The 18671-nt window shown below is 38.9% G+C and overlaps 1 protein-coding gene across 8 annotated transcripts in view; it reads right to left on the minus strand.

The window, feature by feature from the left end:
• The window catches only part of NFXL1 (nuclear transcription factor, X-box binding like 1), a 70915-nt gene extending 52664 nt beyond the window's left edge, over nucleotides 1-18251 (minus strand). The window contains exons 1-4 of one of the 8 annotated variants that reach the window (XM_026508843.4): nucleotides 18156-18251; nucleotides 17547-17732; nucleotides 14699-14872; nucleotides 66-175 (exon numbers count right to left, since the gene is read on the minus strand). In XM_026508843.4, the coding sequence (XP_026364628.3) occupies nucleotides 66-175; nucleotides 14699-14872; nucleotides 17547-17730 (468 nt within the window). In that variant the 5' untranslated portion in view covers nucleotides 17731-17732; nucleotides 18156-18251. Of the gene's footprint in view, nucleotides 1-65; nucleotides 176-14698; nucleotides 14876-17486; nucleotides 17733-18092 lie in introns of all 8 variants that reach the window. The other 7 variants (XM_026508841.4, XM_026508839.4, XM_044387714.3 and 4 more) reach the window with 7 other exon arrangements.
• Nucleotides 18252-18671: the final 420 nt, after the last annotated feature.

Consider the following 18671-nt stretch of genomic DNA (forward strand, 5'->3'; position numbering starts at 1 on the left):
TATGATAAATACAAAAAAAGATATTTTGGGGAGATGCATTAATATAGATAAAGGGAAAAACTTACTGCTTGGTTTCTCTTCACTGAAGCAATACAAATTAAGCATGTCATAGCCCCTGCTTGGAAAGCTTCATGTACATACTGTCTTGTTCGCTCTAATTCACGCATATCTCCATCTTGAAATTTAAAAATTGAAAACTTCATGTTAAGCAACATCTGAAAGTAACACAAACTCACTAATAGCACCACACTGAGAATTATAGCCATTATCAATTGCCCGATATACAACTGAAAAATGAGAAGTTAAAAAAAAAAAAAAGCAACCAATGAGCTGCCAAGAGGTCACGAAGTCCATGCATTAAATCTTATGTCCTTAATTCAAAACAGTACATCGGCCCGCTCTGAGAACATACTTGCTCTTATTGCTGTTACAGTCCTTAACAACTTTGGTGAGGGCAGAGCCATGGGCAAGAGAGGCAAGATGTCAAGTAACAAGGGAAAGCATACCTAGAAGCAAAGTGAAAGAACCTGCAAAGTCAAAGACCAGCAGAGCCATTTAGCCTAAATACAAACGTGTGTGTTGATACATAGCATACTCTTTCTGAAAACCTGTTAGATGAAATGATCCTGAGTTCACTACATTATAATCGCCTTATTTCATTAAATTATGTTCACTATTTCTGCTTAAAAAGATAGCATGAGCTTCTTAGAAAATATCACTAAACTGCAATTTTCTGTAAGCAATTATTGAGAATTTATTTGGTAGGCACTGTATGTTTTGTTTTCAGTGGATTAAATGAACTATTTTTGTATTCATTTCACAGAGAATATGAGAAAACTGAGGCAAGAACAATTAAGTAACTTTAGTCTGACTGCAAAGTGAGCCCTCTTAATCCTACACTATGTTGCGGCAAAAAGTTACCACAAGAAGATCCAAGAAATAACAGGTGACAACAAAATGAAAGCCTGAAAAACTACCCAAAAGCATATGACACCAAAAAGGCAATAATCTGAGTCACTTTAGTGTAAAAGAAATAAACCTACATGTCTTTAGTATAATAAAGATTCCTCGAGAGAGGAACTGAGTCTCCAGTAAAATTAGACTAACAGCATAAGCTATCAAGGCAATAAAATGGTTCAAATCAAAATTTAAGTCACCAAACAGAAAAGTTAAATAAATAGGACATTTGGCTAATTCTTTCCTTTCTAAAATCACCTAAGTAAACAAGCACTTACAAAAACTTGCTCTACCATAATATAAACATAAAAATAATTCAGGATATTAAACAAAATATACATAAAATCACTCCCAAAACTATTATATAATTATTAAAGACAATTGCTTTATTTTAAATAAACATTGAAGTTTAGAGAGTATCCTTAAAAGCAGACTTAATAATCCTGTCGTGTGCTTACTTTGCTCTTCAACATAGTTGGCTTTAACAAATGTACAGCTGACCCTTAAACAACCACGCAGTCGTAAATCTGCATGTAACTTTTGACCCCCTAAAACTTAACTACTAGTTAGTAGCTTACGTTGACCAGAAGCCTAACAACATGAAACAATTAACACGTATTTTGTATGCTATATATATTACATGCTGTATTCTCACAATAAAGTAAGGTAGAGAATAAGAAATATTATCAATACCCAGAAAACAAATAATCCAGTTAAGAAATGGGCAGGAGACATGAATAGATATTTTTCCAAAGAAGACACCCAGATGGCTAACAGACACATGAAAAGATGTTCAACATCACTCATCACCAGGGAAATACAAGTCAAAACCACAATGAGATACCACCTCACACCAGTCAGAAGCTAAAATTCACAACCCAGGAAACAACAGATGTTGGTGAGGATGTGGAGAAAGGGGAACCTTCTTACACTGTTGGTAGGAATGCAAACTGGTACAGCCACTCTGGAAAACAGTATGGAGGTTCCTCAAAAGGTAAAAATAGAACTACCCTATGACCTAGCAATTGCACTACTAGGTATTTACCCGAAGGATACAAAAATACAGATTCAAAGGGACACATACATCCCAATGTTTACAGCAGCATTATCAACAACTAAGGAACTAAGGAAGGGGCCAAATGTCCAACAACTGATGAATGAATAAAGAAGATGTAATATATATATACAACTATATATATATGTGTGTGTATATATATATATATATATACACACACACACAATATATATATATATACAATCACTCAGCCATCAAAAAGAATGAAGTCTTGCCATTTTCAACAACGTGAATACAGCTAGAGTACCTTATGCTAAGTGAAATAAGTCAGAGAGAGACAAATACCATATGATTTCACTCATGTGGAATTTAAGAAACAAAACAAATGAATATATGGGAAGGGGAAAAAAAAGCGAGAAGCAAACCATAAGAGACTCTTAACTATTGAGAACAAACTGAAGGTTCATGGAAGGAGGTGGGCAGGGAATGGGCTAGATGGGTGATGGGTATTAAGGAGGGCATTTGTTGTGATGAGCACTGGCTGTTATATGTAACTGATCAATCACTAAATTCTACTCCTGAAACCAATATTGCAATGCATGTTAACTAACTAGAATTTAAGTAAAAATTTAAAACAACAACAAAAAAAACGAAGAAAGAAATGTTATTAACAAAATTAAAAAATGCATTTACAGTACTGTACCTGCATTTATTGAAAAAATACACATATAAGTGGACTTGCACAGCTCAAATCCATGCTGTTCAAAGGTCAACTGCATAACATTTTAAATTTCACCTAATTTAACAGCTAGCACATAAAATAGAATTTGGGAACATGATGGAATAAGGCTTTAACAAAATAAAGTGCAACCTTATATTTATAACACTTATTTAAGATTTCTTTGAAAATTGTATTCAAGTTTGGCTGCAGGCAGGATTAAGTAAGTATACTGGCTAAGGTTTCATAGTGGATAGCCTAAGATCTGAAGTCATACATTCTAAAAAGATCACTCTGGCAACTGAAGAAAGTTGAGTCTATGGAGGCCAAGACTGGAAGCCTGAAGAACCAGTTAAGAGGCAGTTACAGCAGATAAAGCACAAAACGACTTTAAGCAAATTACCTATTTGTCTCAGTTTTCTCATCTTTAAAATAGTAATAAAAATAGTAATAATAGCAATATTAATATCTACCTCATAAAGTCATATGGATTTAATCCACATATTAAACAGCGTAGGGGACTGAATTAGGCAATAGTAGTATATGGGGAGAGGAAGGGTAGAGTTAAGAAATTTATGGAAGTAGACCCAAATTAATAAAATTATGAATGAAAAAGGAGAGGTCACGACCAACACCAATGAAACTGGAAGGATAATTAGAAACTTTTATCAACAGCTATATGCCAATAAATTAAGCAATCTGGAAGAGATGAAGGCCTTCCTGGAAACCTATAAACTACCAAGACTGAAACAGGAAGAAATTGATTTTTTAAACAGGCCAATTAATTATGAAGAGATTGAGTCAGTGATAAACAACCTTCCAAATAACAAAACTCCAGGCCCGGATGGTTTTCCTGGGGAATTCTACCAAACATTCAAAGAAGAAATAATACCTATTCTCCTAAAGCTATTTCAAAAAATAGAAACAGAAGGAAAGCTACCAAACTCATTCTATGAGGCCAATATTACCTTGATCCCCAAACCAGGCAAAGACACCATCAAAAAGGAGAATTACAGACCGATTTCCCTAATGAATATGGACGCCAAAATCCTCAACAAGATCCTGGCTAATAGAATCCAACAGTACATTAAAAGGATTATCCATCATGACCAAGTGGGATTCATACCTGGGATGCAAGCGTGGTTCAACATTCGCAAATCGATCAGCGTCATACATCATATCAACAAGAAAAGACTCAGGAACCATATGATCCTCTCAATTGATGCAAAAAAAGCATTTGACAAAATACAGCATCCTTTCCTGATTAAAACCCTTCAGAGTGTAGGAATAGAGGGTACATTTCTCAATCTCATAAAAGCCATCTATGAAAAGCCTACAGCAAATATTATTCTCAATGGGGAAAAGCTGGAAGCCTTTCCCTTAAGATCAGGAACACAAGGATGCCCACTCTCGCCACTATTATTCAACATAGTACTAGAAGTCCTGGCAACAGCAATCAGACAACAAAAAGGGATAAAAGGTATCCAAATCGGCAAAGAAGAAGTCAAACTGTCTCTCTTCGCAGATGACATGATAGTCTATATGGAAAACCCAAAAGAATGCACTCCCAAACTATTAGAAGTTATAGAGCAATTCAGTAAGGTGGCGGAATACAAAGTCAATGCTCAGAAATCAGTTGCATTTCTATACACGAATAATGAGACTGAAGAAAGAGAAATTAGGGAATCCATCCCATTTACAATAGCACCAAAAACCATACGTTACCTTGGAATTAACTTAACCAGAGACGTAAAGAACCTATATTCTAGAAACTATAAATCACTCTTGAAAGACATTGAGGAAGACACAAAAAGATGGGAAAATATTCCATGCTCATGGATCGGAAGAATTAACATAGTTAAAATGTCCATGCTACCCAGAGCAATCTACACTTTCAATGCTATCCTGTTCAAAATACCGATGATATTTTTCAAAGAACTGGAACAAATAGTCCTTAAATTTGTATGGAACCAGAAAAGGCCCTGAATCTCCAAGGAACTGTTGAAAAGGAAAAACAAAGCTGGGGGCATCACAATGCCGGATTTCGGGCTGTACTACAAAGCTGTGATCACAAAGACAGCATGGTACTGGCACAAAAACAGACACATAGACCAATGGAACAGAATAGAGAACCCAGAAATGGACTCTCGGCTCTTTGGGCAACTAATCTTTGATAAAGCAGGAAAAAACATCCGGTAGAAAAAAGACAGTCTCTTCAATAAATGGTGCTGGGAAAATTGGACAGCTACATGCAAAAGAATGAAACTTGACCACTCTCTCACACCATACACAAAGATAAACTCCAAATGGATGAAAGACCTCGATGTGAGACAGGAATCCATCAAAATCCTAGAGGAGAACATAGGCAGCAACCTATATGACATCGGTCAAAGTAACATTTTTCATGACACATCTCCAAAGGCAAGAGAAACAAAAGATAAAATGAACTTGTGGGACGTCATCAAGATAAAAAGCTTCTGCACAGCCAAGGAAACAGTCAAAAAAACTAAGAGGCAGCCCACGGAATGGGAGAATATATTTGCAAATGATACTACAGATAAAAGACTGGTTTCCAAGATCTACAAAGAACTTCTCAAACTCAATACACAAGAAACAAACAAATCACAAAATGGGCAGAAGATATGAACAGACACTTTTCCAATGATGACATACAAATGGCTAACAGACACATGAAAAAATGTTCAAAATCATTACCCATCAGGGAAACTCAAATCAAAACCACACTAAGATACCACCTTATGCCAGTTAGAATGGCAAAAATTGACAAGGCAAGAAACAACAATTGCTGGAGAGGATGTGGAGAAAGGGGATCCCTCCTACATTGTTGGTGGGAATGCACGTTGGTACAGCCACTCTGGAAAACAGTGTGGAGGTCCCTTAAAAAGTTAAAAATTGAGCTACCCTATGACCCAGCCATTGCACTACTGGGTATTTACCCCAAAGATACAGACGTAGTGAAGAGAAGGGCCATATGCACCCCAATGTTCATAGCAGCATTGTCCACAATAGCTAAATCGTGGAAGGAACCGAGATGCCCTTCAACAGATGACTGGATTAAGAAGCTGTGGTCCATATATACAATGGAATATTACTCAGCTATCAGAAAGAACGAATTCTCAACATTTGCTGCAACATGGATGGCACTGGAGGAGATAATGCTAAGTGAAATAAGTCAAGCAGAGAAAGACAATTATCATATGATTTCTCTCATCTATGGAACATAAGAACTAGGAAGATCGGTAGGGGAGGAAAGGGATAAAGAAAGTGGGGGGATAATCAGAAGGGGGAATGAAGCATGAGAGACTACAGACTATGAGAAACAAACTGAGGGCTTTAGAGGGGAGGGGGGCGGGGGAATGGGATAGACCGGTGATGGGTGGTAAGGAGGGCACATATTGCATGGTGCACTGGGTGTTGTATGCAACTAATGAATCATCGAACTTTACATCGGAAACCAGGGATGTACTGTATGGTGACTAACATAATATAATAAACATTAAAAAAAAAAAAAAGAAAGAAATTTAGGAAGTAAAACTCAGCAGGACTTGGTGACAATTAGATTGTGCTGCTTTTAAAAGCCTACGTTCGGGGTGCCTGGGTGGCTCAGATCGTTAAGTGTCTGCCTTCAGCTCAGGGCGTGATCCCGGCATTCTGGGGTCGAGCCCGGCATCAGGCTCCTCAGCTGAGAGCCTGCTTCTTCCTCTCCCACTCCCCCTGCTTGTGTTCCCTCTCTCGCTGGCTGTCTCTCTGTCAAATAAATAAATAAAATCTTAAAAAAAAAAAAAAAAAAAAGCCTACGTTCATGTCAACATTCAAAGGAAAGAGTGCCGTGTCTGATGAGATGGGCTGAGGGGAGGACACTGCTGGATGAGACTCACTCACGGTATGTTTGTGCCATCACTGCACCCGGATTTCTGGCTTCAGTGGGTGAAGGGGAAAATAGTGGTGCTACCAACTGAGGTAACCAAAACAAGAAAAAAGTTATCTTTCAACCTATGTTTGATGTGTCCATGAGCCAATCAGATAGAGACACCCATTAGGAAGTTGACCGTGCAAGTCTGAAATTTGAGAGAAGGGTCATGAAGGTACAAAGGCTGCGCTCAGACAAAAAGAAAGAACCTCTCTGGCAAATTTCTGGTGTTTAATCCACTAAAGTGAGATGGGAAACACCTCATTACCCTAACATTTATTGTTCTCAAATCAAGTCGTCAGATTTCCTTACTTTGATACAGGCAAAGTAGAGAACAAAAAGGAACAAGAATCAAAATATTTATGGATTGGACAAAAAACAACATAAGAAAAATTGCCTTACCACCTTAAGATGAAAGCTAAACCAAAATTAATAACTTATAAATGATGTTTTTTAAATAGTAGGAAAAAAATGAGTTACAGTACTGTATTTCCTATTTAAAAATAAAATCACTCACTATCTAGAATAGTTTAAGTGAGGTCCTCTTCAAGTAAGAAACTTCCTAAGGTTACTTTCTATAAAGTCCTCTAGAAGCAAGAAACTTCCTAACCTTAAAGTAACTCTTGATCAACTTACCTGGCTGAGCCCGTTGATAAAGGTCACACTTTATCAACCTACCTGGCTGAGCCAGACTTCAAGCCTCCTAATCTCAATTCCTTAGCAGATACGGTAAATTCCTTAGAAAATATACTTGACAATGTGTGCCTGGCTTCATGATGCCATCAGAATACTCAGGCAACTAATGTTGATAATACATGTAAGCATCTTTCTAATAATAACAATAAGTATAAAATATGGAAAGGGTTAACAGACTTAAATTTAAAATAATCTACTTTTATACTTAGTACTAAATCCTTCATAGTGTCATCAATTTGGCCCTCTTACTCGTAAACAAATGTGGTATTAAGAGTAACCCAGATATACACAACATTTAATGATGCTGTACACATCAAAGCAGAAACTTACTTTAAAAAAAAAAAAGGAATCCTAAGTTGTAAGATACAATATAAAGGAAGAAAGTCAAGAAATGAAATTGACTTGAAAACACATTTAACATATGATGAAAAAGAAAAATGAAGAATAGATTAAAGGGAGTATTCAAAGTTGTCAAGTCCAACCAAATCATAACTGGGGACAACCTGACCCCAAACATTTGGGGGAGCTCTGGCATCCCCCTCCCAGATTCTAATGAATTATCAATTACACACATAGGAGAACTTCTAAGGCTATAAGGGACACTGCTATTCTATTTGCTCTATGGAAAGATTAATGTTCTACAACATGTAACTCAAATAGTAAAATGCACAAAAATTCAACTCTGCAATACAAAAATGCTCATTCTTAAGATGCAAAAACTATTCCATATAGACTAAAAGTGTTTTTTAAAAGTCAGGAATATATTTTCATTGATGTCAAAACAGTCAAAATTTAGGGGTGAGCTAAGATGGCGGCAGAGTAGGAGTACTGTAGGCTCATCTCTTCCTTCAAACAGTAGATAACTATAATTCTAAATACCCCAGAAATCAACCTGAAGATTGACAAAATAAACTCCGCAAGTAAAGGGAGAGAAGAAGCCACAAAAAAGGAGACAGGACAGAGACGTGGTTTAGGGGAGAAACAGATCACGAGTGCCACGGTAGGAAGGGAGCCATGGTGAGAGAAAGGTGAGAGGGAGAAAAGCACACCAGGATGCACAAGAACATTTCCTCAAAGCCACTGGCTGGAAATACAAGAAGGGCTGATTTTCCTGAGTTCTTGCAACCAGTGGGGCATAAAGACTAGAGTTTTAAAGGTCAGCAGGCCTGGCTGGGATACAGCCCTGAGGGCACGCACTGCTCCTGAAGAGAAGGCAGACAAACAACCTTTGGGCAGACAGCGTGGGAACAGTGGTCTGAAGAGTGCCTGGGGCACACAGGGGGAGATTATTCACTCCTCTTAGGGTGCTCCCTGTGAGGGAGTGTTCACTGGACATGCCTCCTGGGAGACAAAGGAGCCAGCCAGGGCCATTTCTCTCCCAGTCCCTCAGTATAAACACAGAGACAGTTGTGGTAAGCAGCACAGTGCTGGCAAGGCTCCCTAACCTGCTTACACCAACTCCCACATCCCTGCACTCCGGAGAAACTGCCTTCTTAGTCAAGACTGCCTCAGTCCCAGCACAGCAGGCCCCTTCCCCAGAGGACCAGCAGGAACCCCCGCCCATACCACATCTCTGGACCAGAGAGTTCTGTAAGGCTTCAGTTCGGAACAGTGGAACTAGTATCAGCTATCATTTAAACCAGCAGACCAAAATACACCTAGTTAAAACTTGCCACATTCAGACCAAGGACCAAACACTATCCACTGCATACAAGGAGAGCCTCTGCAGAGGACTGGCCTGAAGGATACAGCAGCCAAAACACAACAGCAGGGCACAAGCAGCACACACCAAAGACACTGCCTGAAAGGCCAGGCCCTGGACACTATCTGACCTCTTATTCATAAAGCCATTATTCTCAGGAGAAGGAAACATAATGGACTTTTCTAAAACACAGAAGGCAGAGACTTAGACAAAATGCCAAGACAGAGGAATTAATACCAAACAAAAGAACAACATAAAGTCACAGCCAGAAATCTAAGCAAAATAGATATAAGTAATACGCTTGATGGAGAATTTAAAGCAACAATCATAAGGATACCACTGGGCTTGAGAAAAGAACGGAAGACATCAGGGAGACCCTTACAGCAGAGAAAAAAAGAGTTAAAAAGAATCAGTCAGAAATGAAAAATACAATAACTGGGATTGGAAACAGACTTGTTGCAATGAACACAAGGCTGGAAGAAGCAGAGGAACGAATAAGTGACATAGAAGAAAAAATAATGGAAAATAGTGAAGCTGAACAAAGAGAGGAAGAAGAATTATAAAGTATGAGACTAGACTTAGGGTATTCAGTGACTCCATCAAACATAATCACACTCATATTAGAGGAGCCCCAGAAGAAGAAGAGAGAGAAAAAGGGACGGAAGATTTATTTGTGGAAATCACAGCTGAAAACTTCCCTAATCTGGGTAAGGAAACAGACATATAGATCCAGGAGACACAGAGCACTCCCAACAAAATAAAAAAAAGCAGGTCAACACCAATACATTTTGTAATTAAATTTGCAAAATATAGAGATAAAGAAAAATCTTAAAAGCAGCAAGACAAATGAAGTCCTTAACTTACAAGGGAAAGCCCAGAAGGCTAGCTACAGATCTCTCAAAGGAAACTTGGCCAAGCCAGTAGGGAGTGGCATAATATACTCAAAGTACTGAATGGGAAAAATCTGCAGCCAAGAATACTCCATCCAGCAAGGCTATCAGTCAGAATAGAAGGAGAAATAGAAGAGTCTCCCAACAAACAAAAACTAAAGGGGTTCGCGACCACGAAACCTGCCCTGCAAGAAATATTAAACGGGACTCTCTGAGTGAAAAGGAAAGACCAAAAGTGACAAAGACAAGAAAGGATTGGAGAAAATCTCCAGAAACAATGACAAAACAAGTAATAAAATGGCACTAAATACATATATATCAATAATTACTCTAAATGTAAATGGACTAAATGCACCAATCAAAAGATACAGCATGTCAGAATGGATAGAAAAACAAGACCTATCGATATGCTGCCTATAAGAGACTCATTTTAGACCTCAAGACACCTACAGATTGAAAGTGAGGTAATAGAGAACCATTTATCACGCAAATGGACATCAAAAGGACCCAGAGTAGCAATACTTATGCCAGAAAAACTAGACTTTAAACCAAAGACTAACAAGACATGAAGAAAGGCACTATATCATAACAAAGGCGACAATCCAACAAGAAGATCTAACAATTGTAAATACTTATGCACCCAACATGGGAGCACCCAAATATATAAAATAACAAACATAAAGAAACTAACTGATAATAACACAGTAATGGTAGGGGACATTAAAACCCCACTTACATCAAGGGACAGATCATCTAACAGAAAATCAACAATGACATAATGGCTTTGAATGACACACTGGAACAGATGGATTTAACAGATATATTCAGAACATTCCATCCTAAAACAGCAGAATACACATTCTTTTCAAGTACACATGGGACATTCTCCAGAATAGATCATATACTAAGACACAAATCAAGCCTCAACAAGTACAAAAAGACTGAGATCATACCATGCATATTTTCTGACCACAATAAGAAACTTGAAGTCAACCACAGGAAAAAATCTGGAAAGACCACAAATACATAGAGGTGAAAGAACATCCAACTAAGACTGAATGAGTCAACCAGGAAATCAACAAAGGAATTTTTAAAAAACACATGGAAACAAGTGAAAATGAAAACACAACAGTCCAAAACCTTTGGGATGCAGCAAAAAGCAGTCCTAAAAGGGAAGTACATAGCAATACAGGCCTACCTCGAGAAGCAAGAAAAATCTTAAATAAACAACCTAACCTTACACCTGTAAAGGAGCTAGAAAAAGAACAGCAAATTAAGCCTAAAGCAGCAGAAGGAAGGAAATAATAGAGAGTAGAGCAGAATAAATGATACAGAAAATAAAAAAAACAACAACAGTAGAACCTATCAATGATACAAGGAGCTGGTTCTTTGAAAAATTTGATAAACCTCTAGCCACTTATCAAAAGAAAAGAGAAAGGACTCAAATAGATAAAATCACAAATGAGAGAGGAGAAATAACAAACAACACCACAGAAATACAAAGAATTATAAAAGAATATTATGAAAAATTACATGCCAACAAATTGCACAATCTGGAAGAAATGGACAAATTCCTAGAAACATATAAACTACCAAAACTGAAACAGGAAGAAATAGAAAACTTGGACAGATAACCAGCAAAGAAATTAAATCAGTAATAAAAAATCTCCAACATCTCCCAGCAGGGACGCCTGGGTGGTTCAGTCATTAAGTGTCTGCCTTTAGCTCAGGTCATGATCCCAGTGTTCTGGGACAGAGCCCCGCATCAGGCTCCCTGCTCGGCGGGAAGCCTGCTTCTCCCTCTCCCACTCCCCCTGCTTCTGTTCCGTCTCTCGCTGCCTGTCTCTCTGTCAAATAAATAAATATTAAAAATCTTAATAAAAAAAAAAAATCTCCCAACAAAAGTCCAGGCCCAGATGGCTTCACAGGCAAATGTTACCAAACATTTAGAGAAGAGTTAGTACCTATTCTTCTCAAACTATTTCAGAAAATAGAAAAGGAAGGAAAACTTCCAAATTCATTCTATGAGGCCAGCATTATCCTGATACCAAAACCAGATAAAGGTACTACTAAAAAAGAGAACTACAGGCAAATCCCTGATGAACACGGATGCAAAAATTCTCAATAAAATACGAGCAAATCGAATCCAACAGTACATTAAAAGAATCAGTTACCATGACCAAGTGGGATTTATTCCTGGGCAGTAAGTGTGGTTCAATATTCACAAATTAATTAATGTGATACACCACATTAACAAAAGAAAGGATAAGAGCCATATGATCCTCTCAATAGATGCAGAAAAAGCATTTGACAAAGTACAATATCCATTCATGGAAAAAACCCTCAACAAAGTAGGTTTAGAGGAAACATATCTCAACATGATAAAGGCCATATATGTAAAGCCCACAGCTAATACCATCCTCGGTAGGAAAACTGAGAACTTTTCCTCTGTGATCAGGAACAAGATGGGGATGTCCACTTTTATAACTGTTATTTAACATAATACCGGAAGGCCTAGCCACAGTAATCAAGCAACGAAGAGAAATAAAAGGCATTCAAACTGGCAAGGAAGAAGTCAGACTTTCAATATTTGCAGATGGCATGATACTTTATAGAGAAAACCCAGAAGACTCCACCAAAAAATTTCTAGAACTGATATATGAATTTAGTAAAGTCACATGATACAAAATCAATATGCAGAAATCTGTTGATTTACTATACACCAATAATGAAGCAGCAGAAAGAGAAATCAAGGAATCAATCTCATTTACAATTAGACCAAAACTAGTCAGATACCTAGGAAAAAACCTAACCAAAGAGGTTAAAGAACTGTACCTGTACTCTGAAAACTATGAAACACTAATGAAAGAAATTAAAGATGACATAAAGAAATGGAAAAACATTCCAAGCTCATAGATTGGAAGAACAAATATTGTTAAAATGCCTATATTACCCAAAGCAGTCTACACATTTAATGCAATCCCTATCAAAATACCACCAACATTTTTCACAGATCTAGAAAAACAATCCTAAAATTTGTATGGAACCACAAAAGACCCCCAGTAGCCAAAGCAACCTTGAAAAAGAAAAGTAAATCTGGAGGCATCACAATTCTGGACTTCAAGTTATATTACAAAGCTGTAGTGATTAAAACAGTATAGTACTGGCACAAAAATAGACACATTGCTCAATGGAGCAGTATAGAAAACCCGGAAATGAACCCACAACTGAATGGTCAATTAATCTTTGACAGAGCAGGAAAGAATATCCTATGGAAAAGACAGTCTCTTCAACAAATGGTGTTGGGAAAACTGGACAGCAACAAAAGAATGAAACTGGACCACTTTCTCATACCATACACAAAAATAAATTCAAAATGGATGAAAGACCTAAATGTGAAACAGAAAACCATTAAAATCTTAAGAGGAAAACATAGACAGTAACTTTGACATCGGTCATAGCAAATTCTTACTAGATATGTCTCCTAAGGCAAGGGAAACAAAAGCAAACATAAAGTATTGGGACTTCATCAAAATAAAAAGCTTCTGCACAGCAAAGGAAACAACCAACAAAATGAAAAGGCAACCTCTGGAATGTAAGAAGATATTTGCAAATGACACATCTGACAAAAGGCTAATAACCAAAACATACAAAGAAGGGGCGCCTGTATGGCTCAGTGGCTTAAGCATCTGCCTTCAGCTCAGGTCATGATCCCAGGGTCCTGGGATGGAGCCCCACATCGGGCTCCCTACTCAGCAGAGAGTCTGCTTCTCTCTTCCCTCTGCTGCTCCCCCTGCTTGTTCTCTGTCCCTCCCTCTCTCTAATAAGTAAAATCTTAAAAAGTATGTATTTATATACAAAGAACTTATAAAACTCAACACACACACAAAAAATAATCCAATTTAAAAATGGGCAGAAGACATGAATAGATTATTTTTCCAAAGAAGACCTACAGATGGGCAACAGACACATGACAAGATGTTCATCATCACTTACCATCAGGGAAATGCAAACCAAAACTACAACGAGCTACCATCTCACACCTGTCAGAATAGGTAAAATCAACAATACTATAAACAACAGGTGTTGGCAAGCATGTGGAGAAAAGGGAACCCTCTTGCACTGTTGGTGGAAATGCAAACTGGTGCAGCCACGCTGGAGAAGAGTATGCAGGTTTCTCAAAAAGTTAAAAATAGAACTATCTATGACCTAGCAATTGCACTACTAGGTATTTACCGAAAGAATACAAAAATACTAATTCTAAGGCATACATGCACCCTGATGTTTATAGCAGCATTATCTACACTAGCCAAATTATGGAAATAGCCCAAATGTCCATCGACTGAAGAATGGATAAAGAAGATGTGGTATATATACACAATGGGATATTAACCATAAAAAATAATGAAATCTTGTGTTTTTCAATGACACGGATGGAGCAAGTGTATTACGCTAAGTGAAGTCAGTTCAGACAAAGACAAACACCAAATGATTTCACTCATATGTGGAATTTAAGAAACAAAACAAGCAAGGTGGAGGAAGAGCAAATGATAAACCAAGAAACAGACTCTTAACTATAGAGAACAAACTGACGATTACTAAAGGGAGGTGCGTGGGGAGAATGAAACAGGTGATGGGGATTAAGGAGCACACTTGTGATAAGCACTGGGTGATGTATCTAAGTGCTGAATCACTACATTGTACACCTGAAACTAATATTACACTGTATGCTAACTAACTGGAATTTAAACTTAAAAAAAAAGTCAAAATTTAAAAGACCATACAGCACCTGTCTGAGTAGTGTAACTTGTAAATGTATTAGCAACTATTTTCCCCCGTTTTCCTTCAAAATCTTCATCTCCTTCTTCTTCAGAGGAAGAGCTAAAGTGTTCTTCAACAAGTTTTTTGGCTGCAGCTTGATTGGCCTTCTTGATTTCCTCAAATTTCCTTTGAGACATTAGCTCTGCTTAAAAGAAAACAAAAATTCATTTAATTTCTGCAAAACAATCTCTAAGCACATAGATTTAAAAGTCATCTTTGGAGCATTCTATTTTACTATTATGCACAAAAAAAGTATTTTCAAGTTTCTTGTCAAACAACTAAAGAGAATACTACCACAATGAAAACTTTCACTTTTATTAAATATCCTGCTAAATGCAGCAAATTGTTCTAGAAACACTGATTAACAAATCAATTAAAAAATTATAAAGATAGGATAAAAGTATCAAAAAACAGTTAACCTCAAAATAAGGACGTTAATAACAATTAAAATGGGATTATTAAAAACAAATCAAGCACAGAGATTTTTAAGAGGTGGGATACATGCCAACTAGGAGCACAGCAGAATCAGTTAAACTGGGTGCTTTCTCAAACAATCCTCTTCCACACCACAGCCCAACCTGGCCTGGCCCACCAAAGATTCTGCACAAACAATAGTCACTGTATACCCATTACCTTTATAATCTGCTCTTAGAAAGCTCAAGGACTTTTTGCCTTCATTAAAATGTGGTCACAAAACATATATAACATTAATCCACACAAAATGTTGACAATATGGAAAATGTGGTTCCTACAGCAGCTTCATTCCAAAAAAAAAGTCAAATAAATTTTGTATTAGTTCTTCCACTATTCTCTTCAGCACTGACTGTACTTCTCATTTTTTTACTTGGTTAAATAATAACACGAAAAGAATTAGATTACTTCACAGCATATTCCCAACTCCTTAAGGGCAAGGATCAGGGGAATTTTCTTCAAGTACTAACTATTAATAAACTCTTATGAACAGCAATCATAGTATCAAGAAAGGAGCCACAAACATACTGAATTGATCTGAATTTATTAGTGTCCGTACTGAGAGGATTTTAAATTCACTAATTAAAATTGTAAATCTCTGATTTAAATTCACTTTATGCTTAAAACTGATGAGCCACTACCCAGATAAGCTTTCTTAATCTTGGTGGTGCATTTGTACTTAACGACGTTTTATCTTTTATTTCCCTCATGAAATGTTTTCCCTTTGTTGCTGCAGCCAGTTTAATTGGGGATTATGCAGTATCTCAAGTAAAAGTGAAAGAAAATGTATACAGTGCCTATATAGGAATCTCGAGTATTAGAAAAGTAATGACTATAAGATATATGACTCGAAACTTGATGTGTAGTAAGAGAGATGATAAATGTCATTAGCTGTGGAAAAACAGCATGTAAGGATACATTTCTCTAAAGGCTGAATTAGAAGACATAATAAAAACATCCATAACACTATCAATGTATCACATAAGATCATCTCAAGGAAAAGTGACAAACTTCCTATCTATTATTTCTTACAGACAAATTTCAATTACCCAGGTGAAGAATGTTTGCTTTTCTACTATCCACAAAATCCAAGAAACTTTACCAAAACTGTTCTTGGTCTCCAACTTGCACGTTTCACCACCACCACTATGGTAAACTCATAACTGCTACCAGGGGGGAGGTGGGTGGTGGGATGGGTGAAGTAAGTGATGAGGATTAAGTAGTGCACTTGTGTTGATGAGCCCCAGCGGATGTACGGAAGTGTCGAATCACTATATTGCACACCTGAAACTAATATAACACTGTATGTTAACTGTACTGGAATTAAAATAAACTCAGTAACTCTAAGCTAAGAGAATACCACATAACTTTAAAATTAGCTTAGGGAAAAAACACTCAGAAGCTCAACTCACTCCTCCCCTCAAAAAATATTTTCCGAAAAGTACATTCCACACATAAAAGTAAAATGATTTGGGGGATTATTCCTTTGGCTTCATGCAATCCTCCGTTAGTATGGACAATTCAGAGCTGGCCGTGTGTTCTCAGGCTCCACTAAAACACAGCGTTGGATGAAGGATAATGACCTGCCAGAGGAGGCCACATCAGATACATCCCAAAAAGACATGAAATTTGTTAATAGGAACCACAGTTGAGAAAAATACCTCAAGCTCAAGCGCTTACAGGGCATAGACAATTAAAGTTACTAAACTAAGGCCATCCATTTGCAAAGATGGAAAATGACAACTGCCCCCCCCCCACCCAGGAGGTGCTTAAACTCAATCTAAACGGAATTTCTGCAACTGGCAGTTGCCATGCACAAAGGTGAAACCACACGATCCTATTTTACAAAAAAAAAAAAAAGTTAACGAGATTTTTATGAGATTTTAGAAAGAAAAGAAAAACAAAACACCCGTTGGCAACCAATTCAGATTTAAAGGACTGTATTAACCAAACCAAACTATAGGCTAAATCAGAACCCTGGGCCACAATTTGCAACTTTTGGTCTTAGGCATTCAGCAGGCAAAAAAGAATAAAGAGAAGAACACTGGACAAAGAAGTAATGCTGATTGATAGTAATTAAAATGAAGGTGAAAGAGGTATGCTGGGAATCTGCCTAGAATGCCGAAATGAGTAGCATCCTTGAAGGTCTGAGAAGTGGGGGCAATAATGAAGTCTCCAAGGAGAAGAAAAGAAGTGAATGAGAGAGCCAGGGCGGGGAGGCAGTTCTGACTAGTAAGTGCCTTAGTAGGTACCCAGGTGAAACCGAGGACGGGAGCCCCTCTCACCACAGGCTACGGAAGTCTGCAGTGCTTCAGGTCCCGCGGGGCTGCGCCTGGCTGAACTACCTGCAGCCGCAGGGGTCGCGGCTCCTCTGGGGCTGGGGCCAGGTCCAGCAGCGCCCACTGAGCCCTTTTCTCGCCCTCCTCCGGCGCCGCGGAGATGGATTCCATTTCCTGACGAAGGGGCCGCAGTGGCCCGTCCTCGGGCTCGGCCTCGGCCACCCGCCACCTGGCGCCAGGAAGCTTCCATCCCTGCAGAAAAAAAGGGGGAAAAAAAAAAAAAGAGTGGAAGGAGCGTGAGCTCAGCGGGTGCCGAGGCGAACAGGGGCAGCGGCGGAAACCAGTATGAGGGGCGCAGTGAGGAAGGTCCCCGCAGGGCAAGGACCGGGTTTGAGAAGGTCGCGGCCCTGTCTCTGGGAGGGCGAGTCCCCGCTAAGCCCAGGTTTTGGAGATGGACCAGAGAGGCAGAGGACTAGGCAGAGAAATGGACCTCAGGGCAAGGAGCACCCAGAGCCAGAGTGGCAGAGCCCGGGGAAAGGAAAGCGCTTCCTCAGCCTCAGAGGGAGCGCGGTGCACAGGGAAGTACAGACTGACCCCTCGGTACAGACTAACCCCTCGGTTCCCGACGGGAACCAACTGCAATAGAGGACCCCAAGGAAAGCTACGTCTCCTTACCGACGGCGCCCGCCCCCGGCGACTACAACTCCCAGAAGCCCGGATACACTGCCCGCAGAACGCGTGGCATCACCGGCCACTTCCTTATCCGGGAGTGTTTGTGGGAGCGAAAGGAGCTCAGAACGCGTGCGCTGACTTGGACCGAGCCTTCGGAAACTACAGTTCCCGGCGTGCTCTGAGGCTTGGGTGGGATTGTCGCCTAAAGTGGGCGGAAGGTTGCGGAGGTGGGCGGGCTCTAAGAGTTCTCAACTCCGGAGGATGCAGGGGCTTCCCTAAGAGTACCTTAAACCCGTTCAGGTGTCAGGATTCTGTCAAGAGTGGCTATAGTTGACTATCCTCCAGCTTTAGCATTGACCCGGACTTTCAGGTGGCAGAAGGATTCTCACTGACGGAAATAAACAATGAAAACCCTTCGGGGTCCGGGAAGAGGGAGGGAAAGCTGGGGAGTATTGCGGAAACGTCGCTGGAGTGGAGAAAGCGCCCTTCGGAATTAATAAAGCGATGTAAAGGATACGT

The sequence above is a fragment of the Ursus arctos genome, unplaced genomic scaffold (genome assembly GCF_023065955.2).
Source record: "Ursus arctos isolate Adak ecotype North America unplaced genomic scaffold, UrsArc2.0 scaffold_9, whole genome shotgun sequence".
Lineage (NCBI taxonomy): Eukaryota > Metazoa > Chordata > Mammalia > Carnivora > Ursidae > Ursus > Ursus arctos.